Here is a 26,556-nt window from a genome sequence, read left to right as displayed (position 1 = left end):
AGGCTAGTGAGCAGTGTGTGGCTGCATTGGAGGCTGGAAAAAAGCCCTGCGAAGCTGGTGGAAGTTTGCATGGGACTTTGCTACATAGTTTGGACCAAAAACAAAAAAAAAAAAAAGAAGAGACAGAGTGGGTGAACTGTAGTTCTGACAAACCTTTTGCTTTTCACCAATTTCAGAGGGAGCTGAAGACAGTAAGAGTCCATATCTGTGATCTGCCATTCATTAACTTATATTCTTTATTTTCCAGCTATGCTTTTTTCTTCCTTCACTGTCCCACCTTTGGCTTACTTTCTGATGTTTTTGACAGAAACACTGGGGTGAGGACTGGTGCTTGTACGTTCTTCTTAGCCGTTAGACAGACAATGGATTAGCTGCATTTGTCCTGATTTCTTAAGGTTCATTGTCCTTTCCATCTAAAATTAATGTGTTTGCATTCTTAATATTAGCTTCATTTAAATGTCGGGCAATGTAAAGAGGACTAATGATGCAGCTGGCCACAAGAAATGACTTCTAACGTAGTCATGTTTGCTGATACCATGCAAACAAAAAAAGGGAGTTGGAGGAATTCCCTGTGACAATAGTCCTGTGAACTGCTGCGTTGTATTTTCCTTGAACATGATACTCCCACAGCAGGTGCACGCTGCGTTGCCCTCACTGTCCCGTGACATCCCGGAAGAGACAGTGAACATTTCACCCCTCATAGTTTGATATAAGTCAGATGATGTCACTACCAGTTTTCTAAGCTGTTAGACCATCTCAGGTGCTTTGCACGATACGGTGAGTTCTCTACCACGCTTCGTAGTTTAGTGTCCTGGCACAGAGGCCAGAGTGTCTCATTTATACCCTCTCAATGCTTTCCCCCCCAACAACTAGACCAGCTTACTTAGCTGTTTAATTCCCTGTTCTTTGATTGCATCTTTACCAGGGCAGTTCTTCGGCCTCTGGAAGGCCCTTCGCCTAGCACATAGCTTTATATTGTTGGCAGTTCTTGACTGTGCTGCTGGAGAGAGAAACACAAAGTTACACTTCCAGAAGAACAGTGTCATAATCATGTGAAATAACATCTGGGGACTGTGGCATAGGCAGAGATAGATGGATTAGACCTTGCAGTGCTCTTGGATGGCATTGTGAACCAGTGACAGCCTTGGGAGTAGAATTTGCACCTGCAGTCTCTGTGCAGAAGCATAGGGGTTATGTGCTTTGGGGACAGCAGGAGCCCTAGGCATACAACTCCCTTGTTCCAAGTAGGAGAGCCCAGAAAGGTGCTTGGCTACTAAGAGACAAGGGCAAAAACAGCTCTAAAGCATGAGGGGAGAATTTGACAGAATGCTGGATGTTTGGACGTCCTGGACAAATGGCCAAATTTCTCTTTTTCCTTGTGGACACAATTTGTGGTTGAAAAAAAGAGTACAATTCTAGGGGAAAAAAAAAGAAAGAAAAACAGATGTATTAAAGCCCTATTCAGGCAGCAAATCCAGCTACCTGGCTGTGGAGAAGAACTGGAAAATTATTACTCTTTATGTACAGAGTCATGGTTTAGAGATATGAGCATCAAAGTGAAAACCCAGAGCTCTTGAACTGTAGCCAGGAGCTGATAAATAATACCATCGTGATTCTATCTCTGCTTCAATGTCACTGAAAGAGAGATGATAAACTGGCTACAAAACACCTTTATGAGGTGTGGAAGGGTTAGACAGGTTTTTCTTAACACTTAAAAAAACTAAAGCATTTACTGTTAGTATCAGTCTACATATAGAAGTTAAGTTAAATAATAAAATCAAATCTTGTTAAAGATTTCTGTTAGGTTGTGCAAGAACTCCATAAGTACAATAAGACTATCTTAGGAGTCCCCACAGAACTTCCCTTAATAAAACATTCTTTATATATTCAACTAGCTTATAATATCTTGAATGGACATTTCTTTCCAAACAAAATTAGGATTAGTAAGTCAATAAAAAAATCAGAGTTCTTACAATAAGGATTCAAGAGCTGGTACTCTGTATTAAAATTCAAGTCAGAAAAGATTTAAGCTTTCAAATAATGCATTCTTGCTTCATCTTTCACAGAAAGTTGAGTAGCAAAATATTCTAAAGGCCTCTCTTCCCCTTACTGGATTACTTAGAGTTGCACTTTTGAAAGGCACTGTACTATTGTTTGTCTATGACAAGGTTACTAGGAAACCTACAGACTAATAATTTGCTTTTCAGGTATGATTGTCAGCTAGCTGTTGTGTTGGGTTCACAGTCAGTCGTGGTGCATTCTGCTCTGTAGTACAGTAAATAGCATATGGATGACCTGTGTCTTTTCTGCAGATAAATAACCATCTCTGCAATAGTATGTAAAAACATTAAGTTTCTCTGTGATGATTTGGTCACGCCTGCTGAGTGATGTCTTTTTAAACGATGCAGCAGTTCTTCAGAGATGTGCTTTGTGAGTATTACACCAACCTCATAAAATCCCAATTGCTGCAGCAGAGGAGAGCTCCCTCCATTTGCTCTGTAACCTGGCAAGACTCTCTGTATTATTTTAGGCCTTTTGGATCTGGAGAAGAGAAACAGTAAACAAAATTTGAGATTTCCTTAAAATAAATTTAGGTTAGAACTGAAGTTCAAGATGATATTTCAAAACTTATAAGTGATGGAACAGCCCCTTAAAGCTCAATGCTAAACCTGTTCTCCAATTCAGTAAGTGTACAACAACAGTTCCTGGTTATACCAAGGGAACCGAGAATAGAATCATCCTTTGGCTCTGAAGTGTGCTAAAAATTAAAATGTTTCTACATATCGTTGCAAAGCCCATAGCTGTGCACACAGCTAGGATGTCTGTACAGTCTCTATGGCCAAGCTGTCGTGCTCATGCAAATACGGAATTTGCATAGGAATTATACCCACGTGTCTGTTTTATTGTCTACACTACTTTTGATTACTTGGACAACTGAATCGCTGATTTTCTCTGCTGAAACTGGTAGCCAGAGTGACAAATGTAATGCAAACTACTTAGTCTGAAGCAGGTAGTGGCCACCAAACAGCTGTCAAAGTTGTCTAACAACTTTCTGCCGCTGGAGTTTGTGATTGAGCTTGATAACTACTGGTGTCCTGTACTTGATAAGGTATGTTAGTTCAGTTCGGTAGCCATCCTTTTATTTTGTGCAATGAAAGCTGTTGACTCCAGAAACTAGCTGCGCATTGCCCTTATGATTTCTTTTCAGCGTTGCAAATGGTAACGTTACTAGAACAATTGCAATCTGCTCATCCCCCCTTTCATCTAGACCGTGCAGTAAGTGCAATAACTGTTAAAACACAAATTTAATCAGAAAAGGTTTTTTTGTTTGTTTCAGTCAGCTGTAAAAGCAAGTGTTCATGTTTGTAAAACCATTTTCTGGGCAGTTGGCCCGTTAGGCTATCACCTGGGCAATTCTCATGAAGGTGCTTTCGAGTGACATGTATATGTATCTCACAAGGCGAAATCTAATACTTTGAGTACACCCCAAACATATGCTATTTTCCAGCTCAAAGGTGTGTGCAAATTCAGGGAAATGTGGACAGAGCTTTTATACTGTTTAGTCAGATGCTTCTAGGCTTTGTGAGATCAGGCACAGATAGCACTGCAGAATCCCTTTGCAGTGGTGTCACTGGGTGCAATAGTATTGGTTAGTAATGAAGGGTGAATTTGTTTTCTCTACTGCTAGACTTAGCTTGCTCATTCATAATTCCCTCGGTTGAAAATTGATGTGGAGGTTAACTAAATAAAGCCAGTACTCCTACAGTGGGCTGAGATTCTCTAAAAATGTTGTCTTTACTTAAGGCATCATGGCATGATACCTATGGAATCCTAGTTATTTCATGATAAAAATTGAAACATTATGGGTCAGTTGAAGGTCAGTTGAAGGTAAGGCCTAATTTTCTTAGTATTTCTTGCATTTCTCGAGGAGTAGTCCATAAAGCAGTAATGGTCTATGAGGCCAGAGTAAGTGGTCTCACCTACCCTGCAATATCATGTTGCCTTGAGAAAGACTGGGTTAGTCTGAAGCAAATCAGTGAAGCTATTTTAAGAGTAAGGTTTTAGTCAATGCTTTTGCATTTCAAGCTGCCTTTGTACATTTTCGAATGCCTGACTGTACCATTTAAAGGAGGCTTTATGAGAAGTGGGATTGATTTATTCATCCTAAAAATGGGAACCTAAAAAATGAAGAGGATGGTAATATGGAAGTGGAAGTTAAAGTGGAAGTGACAGGGTAATGTGATTCATGATGTTAATGGGGTCAGGCTGGTTACATGACTGTTATGTGGCATATAAAAAATAGGCAACCAGACACAAGCAGAGCAAACTTCCCAGCAGGAATGGTAAAAATGACTTCCTCGTGTTCATCTTTTCCTCTAGAAAACAGACTTGAGATGCTTCATATGCTTCTGGCATTGGGCAGCAGAGAAGCTGCTTTCTGTCTCATCTAGTGTCTTGGAAAGCTTTTCCTAAAATACCAGAAGTCTTCACTTTTTGCCAAAATCACAGTTCCCTTAGCAATAACTCCATAGGTCACCTCCCAGGCTCATCATGACGTCTTTGACTGGCCAGTAACATGCTGGGTGAGCACCTTCCCTGGAGCAAACCTGGGACTAATGGTGCCAACTGTATATGTAAAGTGGCAGGTAGCTCCTGAGGTGGAGGAGTCTCTCAGTAGCTTAGATAGTAAAAAGACCAGCAGGTAAAGGAATTGTGGGTCAGTGTTTGAGGACTATCCAGATGTAAGCTTGGCGATACTTGTGGCAAAGCAGGTGAGTAAAAACATGTTTCAAAACATAAGGTGTTTTCCTTCTTTCTTGCCATCAATGATGTGAGTGCGGTTTCATCTTTGCCTTGCGGTATGTAGTAGGGAGATGTCGGACAAATGCATGCGCTGGCTTTGAGGCTAATAGTTGCCTGTGCTTTAAGCCAGAGGTTGAGTGTTGCTTCTGACTGTCCATACACCAGTTCCTCTAGACGCTACTTGCAAGCGTCCTTCTGGTGATGTGGCTCTTCTTGAGGTAGCTGTGTGGTTACAGACTCTCCTGAAGCATGGACCAGGAAAGGAATACTAGGTATTTTTCCTTTTCTATCTGGTAAAACTGCTCAAACCTCTGGAAGAACTACCCTGAAAACATAGGTTCAGAAGAGTAATTAGTAAAAAGAATATTTTCTTGAGAGTACAGGACAATTGAGAATTTTTTTCTTCTAATTTACTTTCATGTTTTCAGACTTCTGACACCATCCTGTTGCCTGTTTTGACAATGTATTAAAGTCTAATCAGAAATTCGGTTTATTTTTTTGTAAGAATGTGTAACAGAAATGAAACATGGCCTTGGGAAATAAAATCCTTTTGTTGACTATTGTTAGTTATTACCAGAAGAGGAAACCCTTTTCGTTTGTTTCTGGGGCATTTTTTTTTCTTTTTATTCAGATTTGTAGGTATAAAAGTGATAGAAGCAATCAAGATGGAGTTTGAAAAGTAGTATTCAGAGAGATATTTAGGCTATTCTACAAGGCATAATGTTGAAACACGAAGAAATGAAATTTGGAGATGTAACAGGAGTCTTTTGTGTAGGTCAGAGACATAAACAGCAATACACAAGGAACAGTATTTTTTGTTTCATGTGTGGTTTCTTGCGCAGTTGGTAAACACTACAACTTTCCATCTTTCTTCTCTTTTAGCCACATAATCAATGAGCTGATAGAAACAGAACGGGTTTATGTAGAAGAACTTCAGAGTATAATAGAGGTAAGACAAATGCTTCTGTAAAGACTTCTGGTGCTTTACCCCCAAGTCATCACTGAGTTTAAAGTACGGGGGCTTTCTGTTAGCAAGTTAGCTCTGCCCTGGAGATGGAAAATAAGAAGGTTGTTTTGAACATCTTGTTTCAGAGTTTAGAGGAAGAGGCTCCTTCTCTGACCCCAGCCCACAGATCAATAAAAGTTGCACAGTTCTCAAAGTTATGGGCAGAGGGCAGGGTTAACAATGTGCCCTTTCAAAATACCATCAGTATGGTTCAGAAACAGCACCTTTGATTTCCATGGGACCAGACACTGTATTTCTGTGAATGTACGTTCAGAAAATGATTGAGAAGAAGGAAGGCCTTCTTCCCCCACTTGTTTATGGTCACTGCAAATATAAACCTGGAGCTTTCAAAGCACTTAGGATATCAGCACACTGTGTGTGTGCAGTTTGAGGTCTTTTGTCTGCAGGAAGATGAGGGCTGAGGAGGGATCGGTCATGCTCGTATTTGGGCAGGGTTTGAGGGACTAGTTAGTTTCTTTTTACATCCATGTGGTTGCTTCATTATTGGATTTGATCTGTGACAGCTGACAGCTCTAACTGTTGATGTATTACTCTGACCTTTAAAATATGAACTCAGAATGTTCCTCTCTCCGAGTTTGTATTGAAGAAACACAACCCAGTTTCTACAAGAAACAACCAAATAATCAAACCAGATACCACAGTTCAACAATAAATCCAGACTAACGCTTCTGCAATGCAGCAGTGTAGCAGAAAGATTAAGTGTCTATCAAACTTAACGGTTTCCATCCCTCCACAGCCAAAATGGCTTTTGACTTCTAGGGACGTCATTTCATCTTTTGTTGATCCAGCAGTCTGTCCGTTTGTGGTTAAAACTATTTGCACAGCTATTGGGGTAAAAGCTCCAGGGAGAATTAGAATCATCAGAAATTCATGGGAGCAACAAAGAAGTTGGCATAGGAGAAGCCTTTGTACATTAGCTCTGTTTGAGAACAAAAAGTACATAGGCTTTGGGGCATTTCAGTGTCTCAAACACAGTATTTCTTCCCTGGTAAAAATAGCCTGGTTTTGTTTTCCATTCTCCTCCACAGGGGTATGCTTCAGAAATGGATAATCCCAGCTTAGCGCATCTGATTCCGTCTGCACTTCAGAACAAAAAGGAAGTCCTTTTTGGGAACCTCCCAGAGATCTACGAATTCCACAACAGGCACGTGCTAACTGCAGCTCTCCTTCCCCCCTCCTGCGCTCCTGTAATTTCTGCTCTCTTTATATAGAATATTTTGTCACACTCGCATGCACACAGGCAGGAAAAGTCATCCTCGCTTTGCCTGTGTGTGCACATCCTATAAAACGCATCTGTGGAGGACACCCCTGAGATCATCTATTTCATCTCTTTGTCTGTGAACGATTAAAGCCTTTTGTGCATTTGCTAGTGATTTCCCCTGGCATCATTAATTTGGAATGTCCCTAGTGGCAAGTATTTTACCGCCTCCCCTGATACACTGGTAAATGTCACAGGACTAAATACTGATGTTCTTTCTGCAGCAAAACTCCTCTGCGAGAAAGTTTTCTTAGTGTTCAACTCGTTTATGCTGTATTTCTGTTATCTCATCACCAGAAGACATGATACTTTAGATCACGCTTTTCATAAGGAATTTTGTCCTTCAGGTGATCATAAGCCTCTTCAGAAGCCTTGTCCACACTACAGACATGTATCAGTAATTGTACAGCTGACCTAGTGCTCATAACTACAGAATACCAACTACGGACAAGATTAAGCAAGATTAAAACCCTTCCAAAACACAAAGCTTAGGGCAATTTCTGTACTTTTCACCCTGGTTAATTAAAACTATCTGTAGCCAAGGCGAGAATTTAAAAATTCCTTTGGATAATGATTGCACATAAGATATAACAAACAGTTGAACATAATAAGAAAAAAAGTTATTTTGCAAGTTTAAATATTATACCAGAGTATTTGATACATAGCAGAGAAATCTCTTCCAGTTTACCTATCATTTTAAAAGAACTTGTCTTCATTTTGAGAATGACATTCCCCTCCTTTTGTAAGCCTGGTCTGCCTTTCCCTGAAGGCTTGGTGCATTGACTGCCACTGACTGCAGACGCCTTTGGGCCTGCATCCCACATTCTCACCCCTTGCTGACTAAGCAACCGCATCTGGCAGAGCTCTTCTGTCTTTTCTAGCTGTTCTGAAAAATCCTCAGAAGCAAAAAGGAGGCAGGCATTAGGGCTACATGTTGGAAGCAAATCTCAGCAGCCAGAGGAATGGGATGCATCAGATGCTTGTGAGCAAAACATTGTAATACTGGTGATTCAGGCAATCGGCTGTGAACCACATCCCAGCTTTCTAAAATAATGTATTTCTTTGGATGTCGCGGTTGTTACCTTCCCCACTGAATCCTCTCACAACAAAAATATAGCTTTTAATCTGGATTTACATGGAAGCTAGCACGCAGTGTGAATGTGGTGTTCCTTTATTGTTTGCTTTCCTTTCTCACTCTCAGGATTTTCCTTAAGGAGATAGAAAATTGCATTGAAAATCCCGAGCTTCTTGCCCGATGCTTTTTGAAAAGAGTAAGTAAATCCTTTTGCGGGTTTGTATGAATATCTATAGCCTTATCCTACAGTGTTCTAGACTTATTCCTCTTCTTGCACTGACTCTTTATGTGAATGAGGGAAATTCACATAAGCAAATGTTCCCAAATTAAGCTGTAGTTAACAAGTGTATGTTTTGAAATTTGAACCTTTATCTGCCTACAGGAGGGGGTCTTTTACCAATATTTTAAGCCCTAGCTAAAAAAAAGAATAAATTTTCCAAATGTTTGGCCTGACTTTGATGCCAGGCAAAGCTATGATCCAGCAGTCTGGTGTACCCCAGGTACAATGCTATTGTAAGTAAGTGAAGGACTGTGTAACAGCAGCTTGCTCCGAGTGTGGATAGCACAGCCTATCTCTGTCTTATCCCACTTCTTTTATCTCTGCACTGTTCAGGGGACTTAATCCCCTGGAGCTGGTCCAGTAGAGCCAACCACCTCCCTTGTGTGGTGAAACCCCATCAGCTCTGTAAGCCTCTGCGAGGTTGATTCTTTTACTTGTTCACAAAACTCAACAACCAAGCAGAAATTTCCCCACGTGTATGATGTGGTAAGGGCTAGCTGTACTTGTGTGACCCTTCTTTGTTTAAAAGTAGAGCAAGTCCAGTTCATGAGAAAGCCCCAAACCAACAGGCAGTGGTGGTTTTGGTCAGACGCGTACGTGTCTTTGCTTCCTGTGGTTCCTAGCGTGCAAGTCCTTGCGACACTCTCCCCCGAGAGCTCCCAGCCCCCTGCATTAGCGTGGCTGTTAGTACTGTTTCCTGTAGCATAACAAAAGGTGCTTGTGCATATAGCACTTATGCAGAGGCCCTACTAATAAGAAAAACGTGTTTTGGTGGGTTGCTACTGTTCTCTGCTAGAATAAGACCCTGTGTTTTGAATGGGAAACTCGTGGAAGTGACTTGCCTCCGTTAGCTCTGAATATAACAGGAGAGTAATTCCTGCTGCCTGCTCTGTGTTGTTGGAGGTTGCCTTTCACAGTCAGATTCAACTAATCTGCATCAAAGATGCTGCCTGAAAGAAGCTGTTCCAGCTCACCCCCAGCCTTGTATTCCTCCTTCAGGCCCACTCCTGCACCCCTCTCCTGCACTGCTCCTGCTGTTTGGACACCCACGGTCAGCTGCTCAGGCCTTTGATTTGGCTAACACCCCTGCCTTTTTTTAATTTTTCAACCAGAAGAGAGACTTGATTTGAAATTTTATTAGTTTTGTTTTATTTCCTTACTTGCTGAGGTTTATCAAGCTTCATATTATGTGATGGGACATTTATAGTCCTAAAACAAGCTCCCTATTATTTTTTTTTTTTACAGATTGTTAACTACCTGTTAGTATATGTTTAAAAATAACATGTAATGTTACATTGCACTTGGAAATGGTACTCACGGGAAAACACTCTGCTTTCTCTTCCAAGCAAAAATAGACAATAGCTGGTTTAAATGTTTATGTTTAAATAGTTTAATATGTGCTGGTTTAGGGGGAAAAAATGGTGTATTAAAGATAGCAGGTTTGTCAAAGAGAAAATTGAAAACAAGATAAAGTTTGGCTTTTTTTTTTGCTTTCCAAAGTAGTTTCTTTGTTGGAACAGTTCTCTTCAGGCTCTGCACTAAAAAAAAATTAGTGTCAGGGGCTAATCAGACTCTGCAGCGCCATTGGATAAACTCTGAGAGTGGAAACCTCCCTTCTACTGTGTTAAGGGGCTGGATCATGCAATCCTAATTCCTGCCAGTATTTCCATTAAAGTCAGCAGAACTCCTTCCATGAGGAACGGGAAGATCTGTCCTACTATTCTCTGTAGTCAGAGGACCTCCTGCTTCCACTTCCCACATTACATCTAGTGTTTGCTGCTTTTTCAAGGTACATGTTGGATATTTTTTTAACAAGGTGTTGTATGACATACAGAGAGATTTGGATTTAACATACATATCTCAGTTCTCAGGGGTGTCGAGCAGTGCCACATCTCTAAGATTTTAATGGGAATTATGCACACTTGGTACTCCCAAAGTGTAGGCCCACAACATACAGACATGTCAGGCTGAAGAACATATCAGTGTAAATGTGATTATAAGTCATCTGAACAGTTTTCTGTTTAACAGCTAGTATTTAGAGTTTGAGTAAATGAAGCTACTAAGGAATATGTTGTTATCCTAACATCCAGTGCTGAGCAGGAAAATGATGTGGTGAAATCATTATGCAAAATTGGATAAACCGTCTTTGAAGAACGCAGGCCTTTGATATCCAAGAAGCATCAAATAATCTGTATCTTCTAAGTATCTCTTGATTTTGGGGCTAGAGAGAAAGTCTTGATATAGAATTGATCCTATAATTCTCTATAAAGTTCAAATTCCATGTTTAAATTTTGGAACTTGCATCTTTCTCTGTAAAAACAGCTGTTGAGCCCAATTCTCCTCACTATCCTACCAGTATAAAATCAGCAGCACTAAAGCAGGTTTTCAGTTATCCAGTGAAAGGAAATCAGCCCCTTCGTCATCTTTGCTTAGCAGCTTCCATGGGGTAGTCAAACACCAGTAAATCTATGGAATAAGGAGTTAAATCATGCATTTGCTTTTCCCCTGTTTCAAATCTCGCGCTGAGAAAGCGAACGCCTCTCTCCAGAGCTGTCTCTGCTCACACAGTAGCACCTTTGATTCAAGGACTTTCCCTACTGCTCTCTTTTTAGAAGAAGCCACATAAAGTCCAGAAAGCTGTTGTTTCTGTTGGACTGCGTTTAGGAGGCGCAAACAAAAGCCTGGTTGTGTGTTTGTGCTCCCCACGCTTTGGCAGCCTTTTGCGTCTTCCCGCTGAGCGGAGGCTTCTGGCTTGCCCTGTGAGTTACGACTGCTTGCTTTGGCGCGGCGAAAGGTGACGCGGCTGCCGTTCGAGGTGACGCCTGGCTCGGGGAGGAAATTCTCATTGTTGCAGATCCGCTCCTCCACGTCTCCCTCTTCGCACTGGTGTAACCTCCCTGACCGGAGCGAAGCTGCCGCAACATCACGGTGGGCCTGTGATTAGAAACAGACTGATTTTTAACTTCGTGCTTTTTGAAGAATGTGACCCCTCTGATCACGCTAGGAGTTTTCAACCTTGATTCCAGCACTGCTTTAAAGCACCCTGAGAGCTGCGGTGGGACATTCTGGTGCCCGCCTGCATCCCTCCGTCCCCTGCCAGTCATTCCCCTGCCGCCTCCCCCCACACGCCCACCTCCACTGGAGCCACCAGGTCAGCTCCCGCTGTGGACCTGAACTCTTCCTCCTGGGTGATGGCAGGAGCAGACCCTGGAGTTGCAGCATATTTCTCCTCTCTGAGTCCTCTCCTGGAGCTGGGTAGCAGAATCGGGTGCAAGATGAGCCGGAAATGCCCCTCTTGTCCTCCCTTCCACTTCGCCTGGCCTTGTTAGGGCATGATCATCATGTAAGCCAAATTACAAGTAAAGCAGCTCAACTTTGTGCACACGGCAGCTTCTCTACCATCACTTAACCTTGATTAAAGCCCTACAGCGTATATTACAGTAGACAAGGACTGCACAGGTGCTCGAAGAGGGACATGTGCTAAAATGCCTTGCAGGATGGATATCAGCAACAAGAGGGACGCTCTGGGGTGATCTGCCAAATATGGGGCTGAGAAGAAGAAAGCCTTACCAAACCAAAGCAAGAATGCTCAGGAAGAAACAGAAGATGTGTCAGACTGCTTACAAATATGCGCCACGTGAGGTTCTTGGCACGTGTGACCCATCGCAGACTACCACTGTTACTTACTCCTCTTGCTAACCCTGGAAAAAGAAAATAATTTGACAGGAATCAGCAGTTGGAGCATTTTGTTGTTCAGGGAGAAAGAAGCATTTAGAAAATGAAGCTATTTGTAAAGGGACTGTAGCAGTTGACTGGAAACCTGTGAGTTGGATTCAAAGCGTTACATTCTGATTTCAAGCAAAATATATTCAGAAATCAGCAACCAACAAAGATAATTGGAACTGTTCATATGTGCCCTAAAAAACACACTGTGAGTGAATGTTTACAAAGATCCCAAGATGCAAGTCACCATGGAAAGGAAAAACATTACAGGCAGAGATGAGCATGGTGTAAAAGTACAAGCAGGCAGTCAGAACCTCTGAATATGAAAATACAGACGAGTAGAATATTTATGATTGAGATTTGAGTAATTAGGTAATTAATTATTTGCTGGGATTTTAGGGCCTGATCCTAATCTTTTCATTAGTAATTCCCTATTCCTTACACTATTACAAAAATTAAAGCTGGATTCAAAGATGCAAACATCTGCCTGAGCTGGTGTCACTGCTTTATGCAGCAGTAGCTTGTGTTAGCACAGGGCTGTTCCACTGTGGCAAGTGACTGGTGATTATTTTACCTTTTCTATAGACTGAACAGGTACTTTTCTTTTGCCCCTAATATTGTTTTTGACTACAACTGTCTCTGTTCTAACTGCCTAGTCCAATTAGTTTTCTGTGGGTGAAGATCAAATTGTAATGCTTAATTAACTTTCTGAGTACTTTTAGTTTTGCAGGTTTTACCCCCTGCTAACTTCCTACCATGGCAACATGTAGAAACAATCATATCTGCATGAGGGAGACTCTGCACTTATTTAGAAACAGCACCATTAATATCCTATTGAATTGCAGTGGAGCTTTTTGCATTGCTTAATCCTTGGCACAGTCAGGTGTTGCATAGCACCGCTCTGCTTTCACACCTGATTCATCTGGGTGACACCAGTTTCGGGCTGCAGAGGGAGATAGCAGCGATACCGATTTTGTGTAGAAACTCTACCCAGAAGAAAACGCTTTCCCTGCACCAAGAATTGGCACTGTCTAGTGGACTGAAGAGATGTGAGAGCCAGGAATTCCTGAGCTTTATTTTTGGCACTGCCTTTGACTCACTGCGGTCACATCCACAGGGAGAGGTGCAGACAGAGATGAGGACCTCTGAGTTGGCTGGACACAGCCAGCCTGCCTAGGGGCCTGTGTAGCTCTGCTCCACGGTCGTGGGGCAGAAGGGCTTCTGTGCTGACCGGGCTCATGTTTCCCTAGGCGAGAACACGGCAGAGGAACGCCTATCTGTCTCTATCTGCCCAAATAGCCCAGGACACTTGAAATACATCTCTGCTTTCATAGAGATTGCCTTTGCTTTTACTGAAGTCAATGAGATTTTGCCGTGGCTCCCGTAGGAGCACCTGGAGTCTAGTCAAAGGTATAAATGTGCCAAGTGAATCCACCCACTTCTAATTTGGTAGGGCAGAGTTTAAGCGCTTCTCCCTGCCTGGCCTGGAACATCAGCAAGACAAACTTGCCACTTTTTAATTCACCCTTGTACCATTGAGAACCAGCACTATTTGCAAAGTGCTTTGAACAAATAAATCTTGGCTAAGTATTATTAATAAATACTGGTCTGTGTCAGTACTGTTAAGAAAAAATACATTTCTAATGTTTTTGTTTTCAAGCCATCTGTTCCCATCTCTGGAAGGTAATGGTTGTGTCCAAGCAACTGGTCATTGAGTCCTGAGAGAGCAGGACTCTGCAGTCCCTGCGGAGCCTGCCACAGGCTGAGCAGTCAGAAATTTTTCAAATTTAAGTTTTGATTTTCTGGAAAGTTCACCTGTGGCTTGATCTGTAAAGACTAGTAAGAGTTGGCAGTAATTTTCCTTTGGGGGCATAAAGTAAGGGCATATGAACAAGTTACTACTGGATAAACTTGAGTGAGAACGTAACATCTCAGTTACTTTGAATTAATGGTATGCTCTTACCTCGTTGATGATACAAGGAAGCCAAACTGGCTTACAAATTTGTTTGTGTTTGCCATGAGGAAAATTTGTGTATGGACAGGCCTCTGGAATAGCTGATGTACCTTACTACTAGCAGTAGTTCTTTTATGTACCTATACATTGTCCAGAGAACAATACTAATACTTCGTTTTACAAAGTACCTTCTCTCTGAAGGTCTTAAAGCAATTTGCAGATCTTTGTTATGGATATCTCAGATGGGTTCACAAATAATGTGCCCTCTTTTGTGTTGAATGGGAGACACCCTGGGCTTGCTTTTCATGAGTGCTGCTTCTCTATATTTCCAATTAATGGCAAAAAGCTTAAATCAGTAGATGCTGTGGAAAAGCATGGACACCCACAATTGCATGGATGGTCTCTAGCAAAGCCATGAACTGGACTTTCTTGGTCCTTTCTGCAGCTAGATTGTGTGTCTTCCAGTCTGCAGTCTCCTTGCCTTGTGTGGCCCCTTAAAAATCTCGCTTTCTGGTGTGTTTAACTTTACAAGAGTAAAAAGCAAATGTGGTAGCTTCAGTATATTTTATAAACAGACTTATGACTGTGACAATTCACTTCCATGCATAGGCTGGAAGGTAAGATAAAGTATGACTAATGGCAGGCGCTCTGTGGATTCTTTCTTCTTATCTTACTTAAACTCTCCTTTTGTTGCAGAAAGAGGACCTCCAAATATATGAAAAATACTGTCAAAACAAACCAAGGTCTGAAGCTCTGTGGAGACAATGTGGAGACAGCATCTTTTTTCAGGTGGAATTTCACTTCAGACTGGCAATGGGAGTCCATCATAACTTCTTCTCTCTTCATATCTCTTTTTTTTTAGAAAACTTAGTAAAAAATAGAGACTTTTCTGCATGCTTCTTATACTGATAGCAGCTGCTCAGTATGTGTCAATGTGCTCTTTACAGGAGACTAGATAGGTAGAATAGTAGGTAGAGTTCCTGGACAGGAGCCGAGCTCTTCAGGCCGTACCCAAAGGCAAAGAAGTGCTGGCTTCTTTGCAAACCCCAGATGACTTCAGTCTCATGAGCGGGGCATGCCAGATTTCTACACTAAGCTGAACCTAAACATTAGCTGTCATTTAGATATACTTTCACTGTAGCAAAAGTAACCTGGAAACTCCTATGCAGGTGGAACAAATTTCTCTCCATTAATCCACAGACATACCCTCTTTAGATTACTAAACCATAGCTTACATCTTGGTGTCCTAACTGTGTTTCCAAAAGCAATCATATTTTTCTTCTCTTTTGTCCCTTACAGGAATGTCAGCGTAAATTGGATCATAAGCTCTCACTAGATGCTTATCTTTTAAAGCCCGTCCAGAGAATCACCAAGTACCAGTTGCTATTAAAGGTAAGTCCTCCATGACAGTGCAAAGCTTGTTTTACTTAAAGAATTGCATAGCAACATTATTTTCTGAAGGACTAACTGGAAATAAATCCTCTCTCACTTCATCAACAAATGCTTGGTAATGTTAAATTGTAGGTTGGTAACAAACAGAGTCAAAGAAAGGACTTTTGCTTCAGGATAAATACTGCTATTACTTCACTGGGGAAAATGAACTAACTTACATTCTCTATAGCAAGTATTATTATCTAGTTCTTTAAATAGGAAATGAAATTGGCTTTATTGGATCAGTATAGTTTTACAGTTTGAGAACGGGAACGGATGATTTAAATCCTGTCTCTGACATCTGTCCTGGTTAAACAAAACTCTCTTTGGTGTAAGCAGACCTAGAACTTCACTTTTGCAGCTCTCTGAACCTGCTACTTTCCCTTGTTTGTGACTCAGACTTTTCAGAAGGAGCCACTTCTTTTTGGTGCCTCCATTTTTGAAGCTGGGAATAGATTGGCTGTAACTTTTCCAACCTCCCGCTTGATTTTCATTGGAACTGTGAGTTGTCCATGCTTGAAATTCTGGGCTGAACTGAGCAAGAAGAAATAGAAGCTCTCAAACCAATGGGCCTTTTGGAGATAGTGGCTTAAATTTCTGTCTTCATCTCCTCAGTCCTAAAACACGATCAATATTTACTGACTTTCCTAGTGGGAAGGTGGTGAAGATTACTTACATGTTGTTCTGCAGCATCTGGACTTAAGGCAATGCTGTGTGCTGTCATGAAACTTACTGTGAAAATTGCAATGAAGATTTTAGACTGCAGTCTTATTTGCTAATAGTTACCATGGCTCCAGTCAGATTATGCCAGTTTAAGCCATATGAGGATGTGGTGATTCATTCATTTGTGCAGTATTTCTGTAACCTATTTTTTGGCTTTACACAAAATTGTATATCCAAATATTGAAGGAGAATATTAACAAGGATGCAACTTGATTGACTCCAGTAGATTTGCATCTACTTAATCCAGAAATTCAGTAAATCCAGTAAATCCAGTAAATTTGGCTCCATTTCTTGAAGCTGTTCTATGAGAAGGGAGAAAATGTAAAGGTCTTCAGAAGAGCAAGAGTAAACCAGATTCTGCTTTTAATTTGAAATATGCCTGTAAATAAAACCAAGATTAGATCAAGGAGTACAATTCTCAAGCAAAACAGGTTACAGCCACTGGGGTTGAAGGTAGTCAGACCAGTTCTGTACTTAGCAACTGCACATTGGCAAGGATGTTTAACTTGTTAGGGATTCTGAGATCCGTGGAGATGGTGCACTGAGTCCCTGGCACCAGGAGCTTTTACAGATGTAGCAGAAAGGGAATCTGTGAGAAACTGCTAGCAAAGTAGTGCCTAAAAAGCTGCATGCCATGATGAACAATGGGCAGACGAGCTGTAAATTCTGGGTCACAATTATTGCAACCCTCTGGTTACAATCATTTTAGGTGATATTAAAAAGCTTTATAGAGAGTGGGGGTCCATCCTGGTTCTAGAGACTGTACAGCAGGTACTATATGAATATATCTTGCTTTTACTCTCTAAGCACTGGTCACCCAAGTATTTTAGCCCCTGCTGTTTGGGGTTTGTGAAAGCTACCTCTTTTCAACCCTGTTTCACAGGAACATAAGTCACAGCTTTTGGATTCGGTGATTTCCAAACTCGAAATGTGGCTGAAAACAATGAAATTTTTGGATGAAAACCACATAAAAGGCCACGCAGCCTCAGGAGTCCACCAGAGTGAGGGAATCTCATTCTTACTGTAATGAAGATGAAGGAAGAAAATCCAGTAGCATCTTGATTCATTCCTGGGTGCATTTCTGAGGCATAGTTTCTGTTGGTATTCTGGTCATCACAAGAAAACAAAACTAAACTCACTTACTGTACAGTTCTTAGTGAGGCACTATTGCTGCAATACTCCATTCCTTAGTTTCATCACAGCTTGCATTTCTGAAGTGAAACTTGCATTCAACCAAACACTTTTTTTCATACCAATAATAGACGTATAAGGCAGGAACAAGTCAATAGTGATGAATAAGAAACCTGTCTAAGCTTGCAAGGTTATTTGGAAATGATTTCTGTCACTGGAACTCTTGTCTCATTAACAGCCAACAAACTATTCTTTCAGCTGATTAATGGATACAGATTGCAAGCATCAAAATCACTAATCACTAAATGCGATGGTAATCAGCTATCCTGCTGCTTTGGTTACAGCCATGTTGCTTTATCTATTTAATAGCGGGATCCTGACTGGCTGTGGTCTCAAATTCTGTGGCGTAGTCTTGGGATCTTCCAAGTGCTTTGAGATTCATGTCTTCTCAAAACTGCACCAACCATATGTGGGTTTATATCCGTTTATCTGTTATCTAGGTGCTTTTAGCAAAGACATGAAGTCTGATGCTGATCTCAGGTAGATACTCATTGGCAATAACTGGTTTCTATACAATACAGTGTAGAAAAACAACCAGTGCATCTGAATCAGGCTCAGGGCTTCTCTACATGTAGAAGAACAAGGGGCAAGGCACCTTACTTAAAAACAAAATATCTTAGTGTCTTCCAGAAGTTGCATAGGTTATAACTCCCTTGGTTCCAGGAAGAGAGTTGAGTCCTGAGCTTTGATTAGAACTTTTCAGAGATAACCAGCAAGCAAAAAACACACAGAAATAACAAAAGTTGTCCTTTAATAGTTGGCTCTAAACATTTGGGACTCAAAATAGAATCTCTGTATGTGAAGTGATTACAGAAATTGAGCCCTCACTGGAATTTTTTTTAACTGTTTCTTGGCTTTGGTCACATGCTTCTTAACTTGCCCAGAACTTTGCTTCTTGTTCCTTGTGCAAGGGTTGGAGGATGGAGTAACTTTCCTCATTTCAAGCAGGATGTAGTGTTTAATGAATTTTTGCTATAGGCCAGCATTGTTCTTTGAGATTACTATCCTTTAAAAGAGGATTTCAAGTTTCCAAATGTAGGTTTGTAACTTGTAGCACAGAGATAGAGAATAAGAGATGGGGAAGATTTGTAGTAATCTGCCCTATTCTCCCCCCCAAAAATTACCAGCTGAAAAATCTGCCCTATAGATTAAAGAAGCTTCATTTAATTTAAGGAAGAGAGATTTGAAAGGTGTTTAGAACATAGTCAATAATCATCTACATAGGAGCTGAATTACTTCTAAGCAGAATTTGTTTATCTAGCAGACAAGAGCTTTCTGAGACCTAACGAGTGGAACCTGAAACCTGACAAATTCAGGCTAGTAATTAATTTACATTTTTAACAGTGAGGCTACGTAGCTTCTGGAACAAATTGCAAAAGGAAACGGTGAGTCCTCAGCACCTGAAATCATTATATTAAGGCTGAGTTTCTTTTCTAGCACATGTGGAGTAAAAAAATGGATGAAATTCTGTGATATGCAAAGGATCGTTGTAAATGTGCCAGAATGGTTCTGTCTTCTCTTAAATGAATCCATAAAACCTGAAAATGTGCAAGAGCTCAAACTGTCTATCTGCAGTGGTAATCCAAGTGGATGTCCTGTTGGTTTCTTTTTTTCCCTATAATTTTGCTATTTTGTCTATGCACATAGATTCCAGGGAGGACTATCTTATAGTGGCTTCTGGTATAAGAAGATTTCAAATAGTTTTCATATCTTTGTTTAATCAGGAAATGCTGAAATGTAGCAAGAACTCAGAAGGTACCGCTGAACTGGAAGAGGCCCTGGCCACAGTGCTCGATATCATCAAATCAGTTAATGACTCCATGCACCAGATTGCAATCACAGGATATGAGGTATTTTTTGATGTTGCTCCTACTCTAGTCCTGACCCATGCAACGTTCATATCACCAGTGGTCGTGCTGAGCCTGTGTCTGGTACACTTTGCAGGAGCCTGTGCCACATCCTGGAATGAGGCCGCTTAATAGCATGCTGTGGTGACGAAAATACATGTCAACATACCTATCACATGGTGGTTTGTGTGAATGTGGGGAGGAAGTATGACTAACGCAATCTTGACTAATCACACCCAAAACTCATTTGTAGGTGAGAGGGAACAAGTGTGACTGACAAGCTTAAGAAATTTGCTAAAACTATCTGTGACCCGTATGCAATTCAAGCATTTCCAAATCTCTTGCTCTTAGGGAGAAAAATTTGGCTTCCATTTAAAGTGGGTAATAGGATCCATCCCTGTGCATGGCAAGCTCGTTATGTGAAATACACAGTAACAACCACAGCACAAATTAACAGCCATACATGCATATATGTCTCTGCTGAGGTTCCACTGAAGGCAGCTGACTTGCAAGAACTTGTACTGCCTACGGAAAATGAGTCCGTGAGTGAGAAGCAGAAGTGAATGACATGTAAGGGAGAACTGCATCTGAGGAAATGAGGCCTGAGGATGGTGTGACTGCCCATTTTGAAATAGCTGCATAGTGAAGCCTCCAAGAAAAAAATGTTCTGAACAGTTTGGTTCAAAGAATTGTAGGTCAGGGTGATGGGGTTTGGTCTGAACACGAGAAAAACAGGATTTTATGCTGAATGTGACTTCCAGAAAAATTGTTGTGATCTGTACCAACCACTTCTGGGTGGGAAGAGTTATTTTGTGTTTTGCAGGATGGAGTGGCTTCAGTAGTTTTAATTTCTGTAATTTTCTCCTTTGTTTAAGTGTGTCTTTGGCAGCTGAGGAGACCATACCCTCTGTGTCAGCATTATTCTATAAAAGAATTCAACTGCCTGCTCAACTGTGTGCCATAGGTCCACTGCTGTGCACAGCTGGAGATGCTCCTGTGGCTTATGCATTACATCTGAAACAAGGAAACAAGTTCTTACACTGCTGTGTTGAACATGAAGCAATGACTGTCTTGTTATGCTGGTAGACACACAGACTAGCTGTGGTGCCTGTGGATCAGAATGACATCACAGGCCCTAAGCACAGCTTAGGTTTCCCAAAGCTGAGGAACCTAAGTAAAGCATGTACATTACCTCAGCCCTATGCACAGATATGAGCTACACCCATTATAAAGTGGTTAACAGGCTCTTTGTTAAGTGATTATAGCAGGAATAATTTCTTCACTCTCATGCTCCATACCTCATTGCACTGAAAGTTGGGTTTATATATATTGGTTTTCAATTTTTCCAGGTATACTGCAGGTAGGAGAGGCCTACTTTATTCATATTTATTGGCTGAACAGAAATAGTTTGTTAGCTTTTTAATTTCTTCAACAAACAAGGTCAAATCATACATCTATTTCTGCCACTGAAAGTGTGTTCTTAAAGAATTCTTAAATAATATCTCTTCTGATGGAGCAGAAATGTCATACTGTTTGAATCTTCACTGAACAAATCTTGAAATCAGGAATACAAGAAAGCAAAGATCTTAAACCGAAATCCTTTATACTGGTGTAATCATGGTATGTAAAGAAGTATTTTCAGATAAACATTTTGTCTAAACATGGGGTGACATAGCCAAGGACTTAAAACTGACTCACTCCACATGAGGATTTGTACAAATATATTTAAAATGCTCCCAATAAGATACTTGAGACCTCTAAAGCTGAATGGTAAAGTAATTTTAACTCTGTATTTTTTTTATTATTTCTTTGAACCAGAGAATGAAAACAAACCAGGTTCCCATTAGTAGTCAATTTTCCTTTTAGTTTTCCTGCTCTTGGCATGGTGTTTTGTTTCTGTTAAAGCCAGTGGTAAAGCTTGTGTTCACTTTTCCATCACAGTAGTAAAAGCCTAAGACAAACTTTCCCTGGGAGTGCTTTTGTTTTGTGAAAAGCTTTTTCTGAAGCAGTATAAATGAACATCTGGACGCATCTCTGCTGGCTTTCAGGTTTCCTCAAACTTTCTTTTACGGACTCGTTGGGGCCGAGTGGCCTTGGCCTGGTGCCACTCTTCCCAGCACACAGGGTGGGTTTGGCTGATGTGACTTTTGAATTGCTGCTTGCAGTGACAACCTCCTGGCCCCTCCTGGGGTTCCCAGTGACTGCTACACATGCTGGTAGCTTGCACTTTGCTGGATGCATTACCTTGCTCAACAGTTTCCTTTTTACAACAGCAAAGTCTTAACTTGTATCTGCAGGACTATTCCTGTGGGTTTTTTTGGAATCCCTTTGGTTTTAGCAGTATGCCCTTTACAGCCTTCTAGGTGTCAGGAGTAACGCCTTGTGGAAGCTTCCCCAAACCGTTCTGGTAATGGCTAATTCTCAGTGTTTCAGAGCTTCATTTTAGAAGGACTCTAGAGCTTGGATATTTTTGCAGACTTGGGCCTGTAAACATGGGTGTGGAAAGCTTGTGGATATGGCACCTCTTTTGCTTCCCTCGTTTCCACTGTTTTTGGTTCATCCCCAAAGGAGCAACACAGCTTTTCTCATGTCTTTCCCAGATTAAATTTATATCGTTACAGCTCTTTACCAAAAATCTCCTCTGTTGTTTTTAAACAGCTCTGTAAGGGATGGGCAGAAGAGCTTCTCCAAAAAAAGGTGACATCATTAGCCTGGGCAGAAGGGATCTATTCAAAGGTAGATTATCTTGCCCCCTCCAGATCCCTGCCCATATAAATGTTGAGGTCATGTTCACTCTTGCATATTCCTTGCTTTCAGATCTCAGAGCAGATTTTTATGCAGGAATTCGACAGATCATTCCTGTCCCTTTTCAGCCTCTACTTTTGAATTTGCCAGATTTCCAAGAAATGACTGACATGCTAGCTCTGAGGACCAGACTTTTGCCTGTGCTTTCTCAGCTAAACTGCCAGATGTGAAAAGCTGCATCATGGCTGCATCTGTAGCCCAGTGTTGACAGCATTCCTGAGATGGTTTGTTACATGATTATTAAGTGGGGCAAAAGTATGAAAGAGGAAACCAAATAATTTCTCCTCTCCATTCTGCCTGACCCAGATGCTCAGCCGGTATACTAAATAAATACTTCCCATCGCTCATGAAACCACACCCCAGCTTGTGGAGTCTTCCCCACACAGGCGTGGTAGAAACACCTTTTGGAGAAGGATATTATGCCAGCGGAAAAGCAGGTTTTGTGGTAGCTGTTGAATGCTGCTGATTGCATAGGCTGTTCTGCTTCCTGAAGATGTGCACATACAGGCTTCAGGGGCTGAACTTTAGTGTAAGAAATTGCTAGCTTTTTTTTTTTTTTCAGGAAAAGACAAAAAAAAAGTAGAGGGAAGTTTGGAGAGCAGAAGTTTTAGAGATGTTCCTTACTATCATCCTAGCCTTGCCTGGGTATTTTGCTCATCAGCACCTGGGTCATTCATATGTATCTCTCATCTTCCATAAAGAAAAGAAACAATGTTGTTCTGTATTGTTGTATTGTTCTAACAGGAAATAATTATAACTAATAATAATAATAATTATATAATAATATTGTTATATTTATAATATGTTATATAATAATAATATATGTAATATATTATTATTATTATTATTCTAACAGGAAAAAATTATATCTGAGTTAGTGATGAAATCCTCCACTTTAAATAAACATCATTTAGGACAAAATATACTTGCTGTAACTCCAGTCCTAGACCCAAAATTGAAGAGACAGACCTATCACAAGAGCTGAAGTGAGCCTCTGGAGCTCCCTGCTACACCAAACAGCAGCTGGAGTGACAGGGGGGTCTCACCATTGTCAGAACAATGTGGAAAATATGTTTGTTCGATTTAGCTTTACATTTCATCAGTAAGCTCATACTCACATGCACATGCAAATACAAACACACAATGCTGTGTGCATGAATAAAAAATCCAACTCCATAAATTAGAGATGAGAGACTTATAGAAATTACTGGGGTTTTTTGGAATACTTTGGAGAGTCTCATAATGTCCCGATATGGAGTAGAAAAGTACCTAAGCAAACCCTGGTTTTGCAGGTGGATCTAGGGTAGAGGGTGGGGAGCGAAAGGGAGACCAACTTGCAGTCCGTGCCTCAAGAAATCAGACATTCCCTCTGGTAGACAACATCTTCACCTTATAATCAACAGAACATGTAAACGTTGAAAATATGTCCTTTAATAATGAACCCAGCTTGTTCCCTAAACTTACGCAAAGCACTCCCTGAAAAACTTGCCACCAATGTAATTGTGATCATTATTTCTTGAAGTCCATTAGCATATAGATGTTGCCATTTCTTCTATTCACGTTACTGCACCCTTTAGTATTGAACTGTGCTAGAAGTGTTTGTGCTGGTGGTATCTGAGACAAATGTCATTTATATCCATTAAAGTATTTCCCCATTGGACAAGGGCTTTAACTCAGAAAGGTCTGGTTGCTGCTTACTTTCTTTCTCCCTCAGGTACTTTCATAGCTCTTTAGTGCATTTGCTCCCTCTTTGACCACGGCTGTGCAGCATTCCATAGTTTGCAGATGGTGAGCTGAGAAACTATTGATAGAGCTTTTAAAAACTGTATGTTGCAATGGGAGGGAATTACACACCTGCACACCTCTAGGCACTGGTCTGTGTCTTCAGACATCTGTTGTTCAAGATCATGTGTTGTTCAAGACATCTGTGTTCAGACATACGTTGTTCAAGATCTTGCCCAGGGATACATAAGGTGCTTGCAGCAGAGCAGAAACTGAACCTGGCTCTTTGAGAGCAGAGGCCTTTGCTTGGACATCTTGACTGCAGTGCCGCTTCACACTGCCTTGGACTCAAGCGTCTTTAAAGCCCGTTCTTGTTAGAAGAAGCTGCTTCCTCTGTAGTCATCAGAGGGAAAAAACAGTGTGGCAGGTCCAAAGAAGTCCTGAGACTGATCTTAGACACTAGCTATGAATATGGAGACAAGCTGGGAATTATGGACATGGAAAACAGTGTGTTAATGGTTATAGGAAGAATAATGATATATGATCTGTTTTTCCCTTGCCTGCTAGGGGGATGTCAGTGAGCTTGGTAAGCTTTTGATGCAAGGTTCCTTCAACGTGTGGACCGACCACAAGAAAGGGCACAACAAGGTGAAGGACTTGGCTAGATTCAAACCAATGCAGAGACACCTCTTTCTCTACACAAAGATGCTGCTTTTCTGCAAGAAACGGGAGGAGAACACAGATGGCCATGAGAAGACAGCTTCATACAGCTTTAAAAATTCTTTAAAGGTAATAAATTTGGCAATGGGAGGGGAGAGAGGTAAATCTACATAGTGTTCTCAAAACACATTGGGCATTTTAAATATGAGATGGGGAGGTTTCCCTGTGGCAAGGTGAAGAATATACCCATACCTGCAGCTATCCTGCAACCCTGAGTAAATGGAAGCTCCCATTTTAGAGTTTTGATTTGGAGACAAACCCAGCCATATGTCCTGCAACTATAGATCTGAACCTTGCTTTTGCAGCTCAGCACCAACTAGCACCTTGTGTGTTCTTTGCTCAGCGTCCAGTGGAGAGGAGCGAGACTGAATGGAGCTGCATCTCTCATTGTTCTGCCTATAGGCATCCTCCAAGTTCAGTTTTATTGTGAGCTTTGCTACTGACATCAGTCAAGCAGATATATTCTGTGACAAGAATAGCTACTGATGAATCACAGCATAATAGAAGTGCCCTTTTATTCACAGGAGTGACATTTCTAGATGTGAATCAGGACATTTTCTGTTAAGACTCACAAGTAGACCAAATTTTCCCTTCAAGTCCATTGATGTAACACTTGTGACTTCAGACATCTAACATACGTCATCAACTGTAATGCTATAAACCTATTACAGGGTAACCAGACAGGAGCTGTAATAGAGCCTGGTTCAAGGAGTGAACTAGTCATTGTAAATATAATTGATATAAATGTTTGAAGTTTCTTTCTGTGGAGATGGCCTTGATTATGTCATGATTCTTACTGCTGAATTTTTGAAATCTCATTCTGAGGCAAGTCAAAAAAAGGGCAATGAACAACATACAGAAATAAGATGGGAAGAAGTTGCTAAGATTAGTAGCAGCTGGAGTTCAAACTTGTGATTAAGCTATCATTAAAAAAATCTAGAATTATTTTCTCTTCCTCAGTTCCTTATTTGTCTTGTCTAGTTAGGAACTTAGCTCCTGGTTCACCCTTTTTTTCTTGTTTGCTGAAACTTAATTTTTTTGTGTTATCCAGTCTTCACAGAATCACAGAATGGTTGAGGTTGGAAAGGACCTCTGGAAATCATCTAGTCCAACTCCCTGCTCAAGCAGGGTCACGTAGAGCACATTGCACAGCATCACGTCCAGTTGGGTTTTGAATATCTCCAGAGAAGGAGACTCCACAATCTCTCTGGGTAACCTGTTCCAGTGCTCTGTTACCCTCAGAGTAAAGAAGTTTTTTTCCATGTTTGGATGGAACTTCCTGTGTTTCAATTTGTGCCTGTTGCCTCTCGTCCTGTCGCTGGGCACCACTGAAAATAGTCTGGCCCCATCCCCTTTACACCCGCCCTTAGGATATTTGTATACATTGAAAAGATCCTTTCTCAGTCTTCTCTTTTCCAGGCTGAACAGTCGCAGCTCTCTCAGCCTTTCCTCATAAGAGAGATGCTCCAGTCCCCTAATCATCTTTGTAGCCCTACGCTGGACTCTCTCCAGTAGTTCCATGTTTCTCTTGTTCTGGGGAGCTCAGACTTGCAAATGAGTTGTTAAATCTCCAGATTCAGCAACGCTACACCATAAAGCCCCATCCCATCCCTTTTCCTCTCCCACCCCAACAGGTCAGTGATGGTGAGCTGAAAACACCACCTTCCTCAAACTGAAGACTTCTGTAGGTGGACAGAAGCCAGGATAGGGGTTAACATTGACTAAGTTCAAGCAGACAAAGTAGTGAAGATAAACCCATGGTCAGGCATTAACCTGTTACTTTTGAACACTTTTAAAAAAAATTTTGACTGCAACAATCAAAAAAATGAAATGATAAATTATTTTTTGAGAAATACATGTTCTGAATTTTCCTTTCAGTAGCTCCCTAGGGTGCAGAAGTGAATGCAGCCTTTTACCAATGCATCTCAGAGGAAATACAGTTTAAAGACCATTGACATTTTCCAGATTCCAGCTTCTCCTTTCCTATTTTGAAACAG

General features: G+C 41.0%; 1 protein-coding gene across 7 annotated transcripts in view; it reads left to right on the top strand.

Annotated features, from left to right (window-relative positions):
* MCF2L2 (MCF.2 cell line derived transforming sequence-like 2) overlaps positions 1-26,556 on the top strand; it is a 197,842-nt gene that overhangs the window by 140,103 nt on the left and 31,183 nt on the right. For all 7 annotated transcript variants that reach the window (XM_026094784.2, XM_064516666.1, XM_064516663.1 and 4 more), the window contains 7 exons: positions 5,686-5,752; positions 6,859-6,974; positions 8,290-8,359; positions 14,817-14,909; positions 15,420-15,512; positions 19,190-19,315; positions 24,407-24,628. In XM_026094784.2, coding sequence (XP_025950569.2) covers positions 5,686-5,752; positions 6,859-6,974; positions 8,290-8,359; positions 14,817-14,909; positions 15,420-15,512; positions 19,190-19,315; positions 24,407-24,628 — 787 coding nt within the window. The remainder of the gene's footprint in view (positions 1-5,685; positions 5,753-6,858; positions 6,975-8,289; positions 8,360-14,816; positions 14,910-15,419; positions 15,513-19,189; positions 19,316-24,406; positions 24,629-26,556) is intronic.

The sequence above is a fragment of the Dromaius novaehollandiae genome, chromosome 9, assembly GCF_036370855.1.
Source record: "Dromaius novaehollandiae isolate bDroNov1 chromosome 9, bDroNov1.hap1, whole genome shotgun sequence".
In the NCBI taxonomy this organism is placed as follows: Eukaryota; Metazoa; Chordata; class Aves; order Casuariiformes; family Dromaiidae; genus Dromaius; species Dromaius novaehollandiae.
Note: the sequence above shows the minus strand (reverse complement) of the source record. Positions and strands in the feature narration are given on the sequence as shown.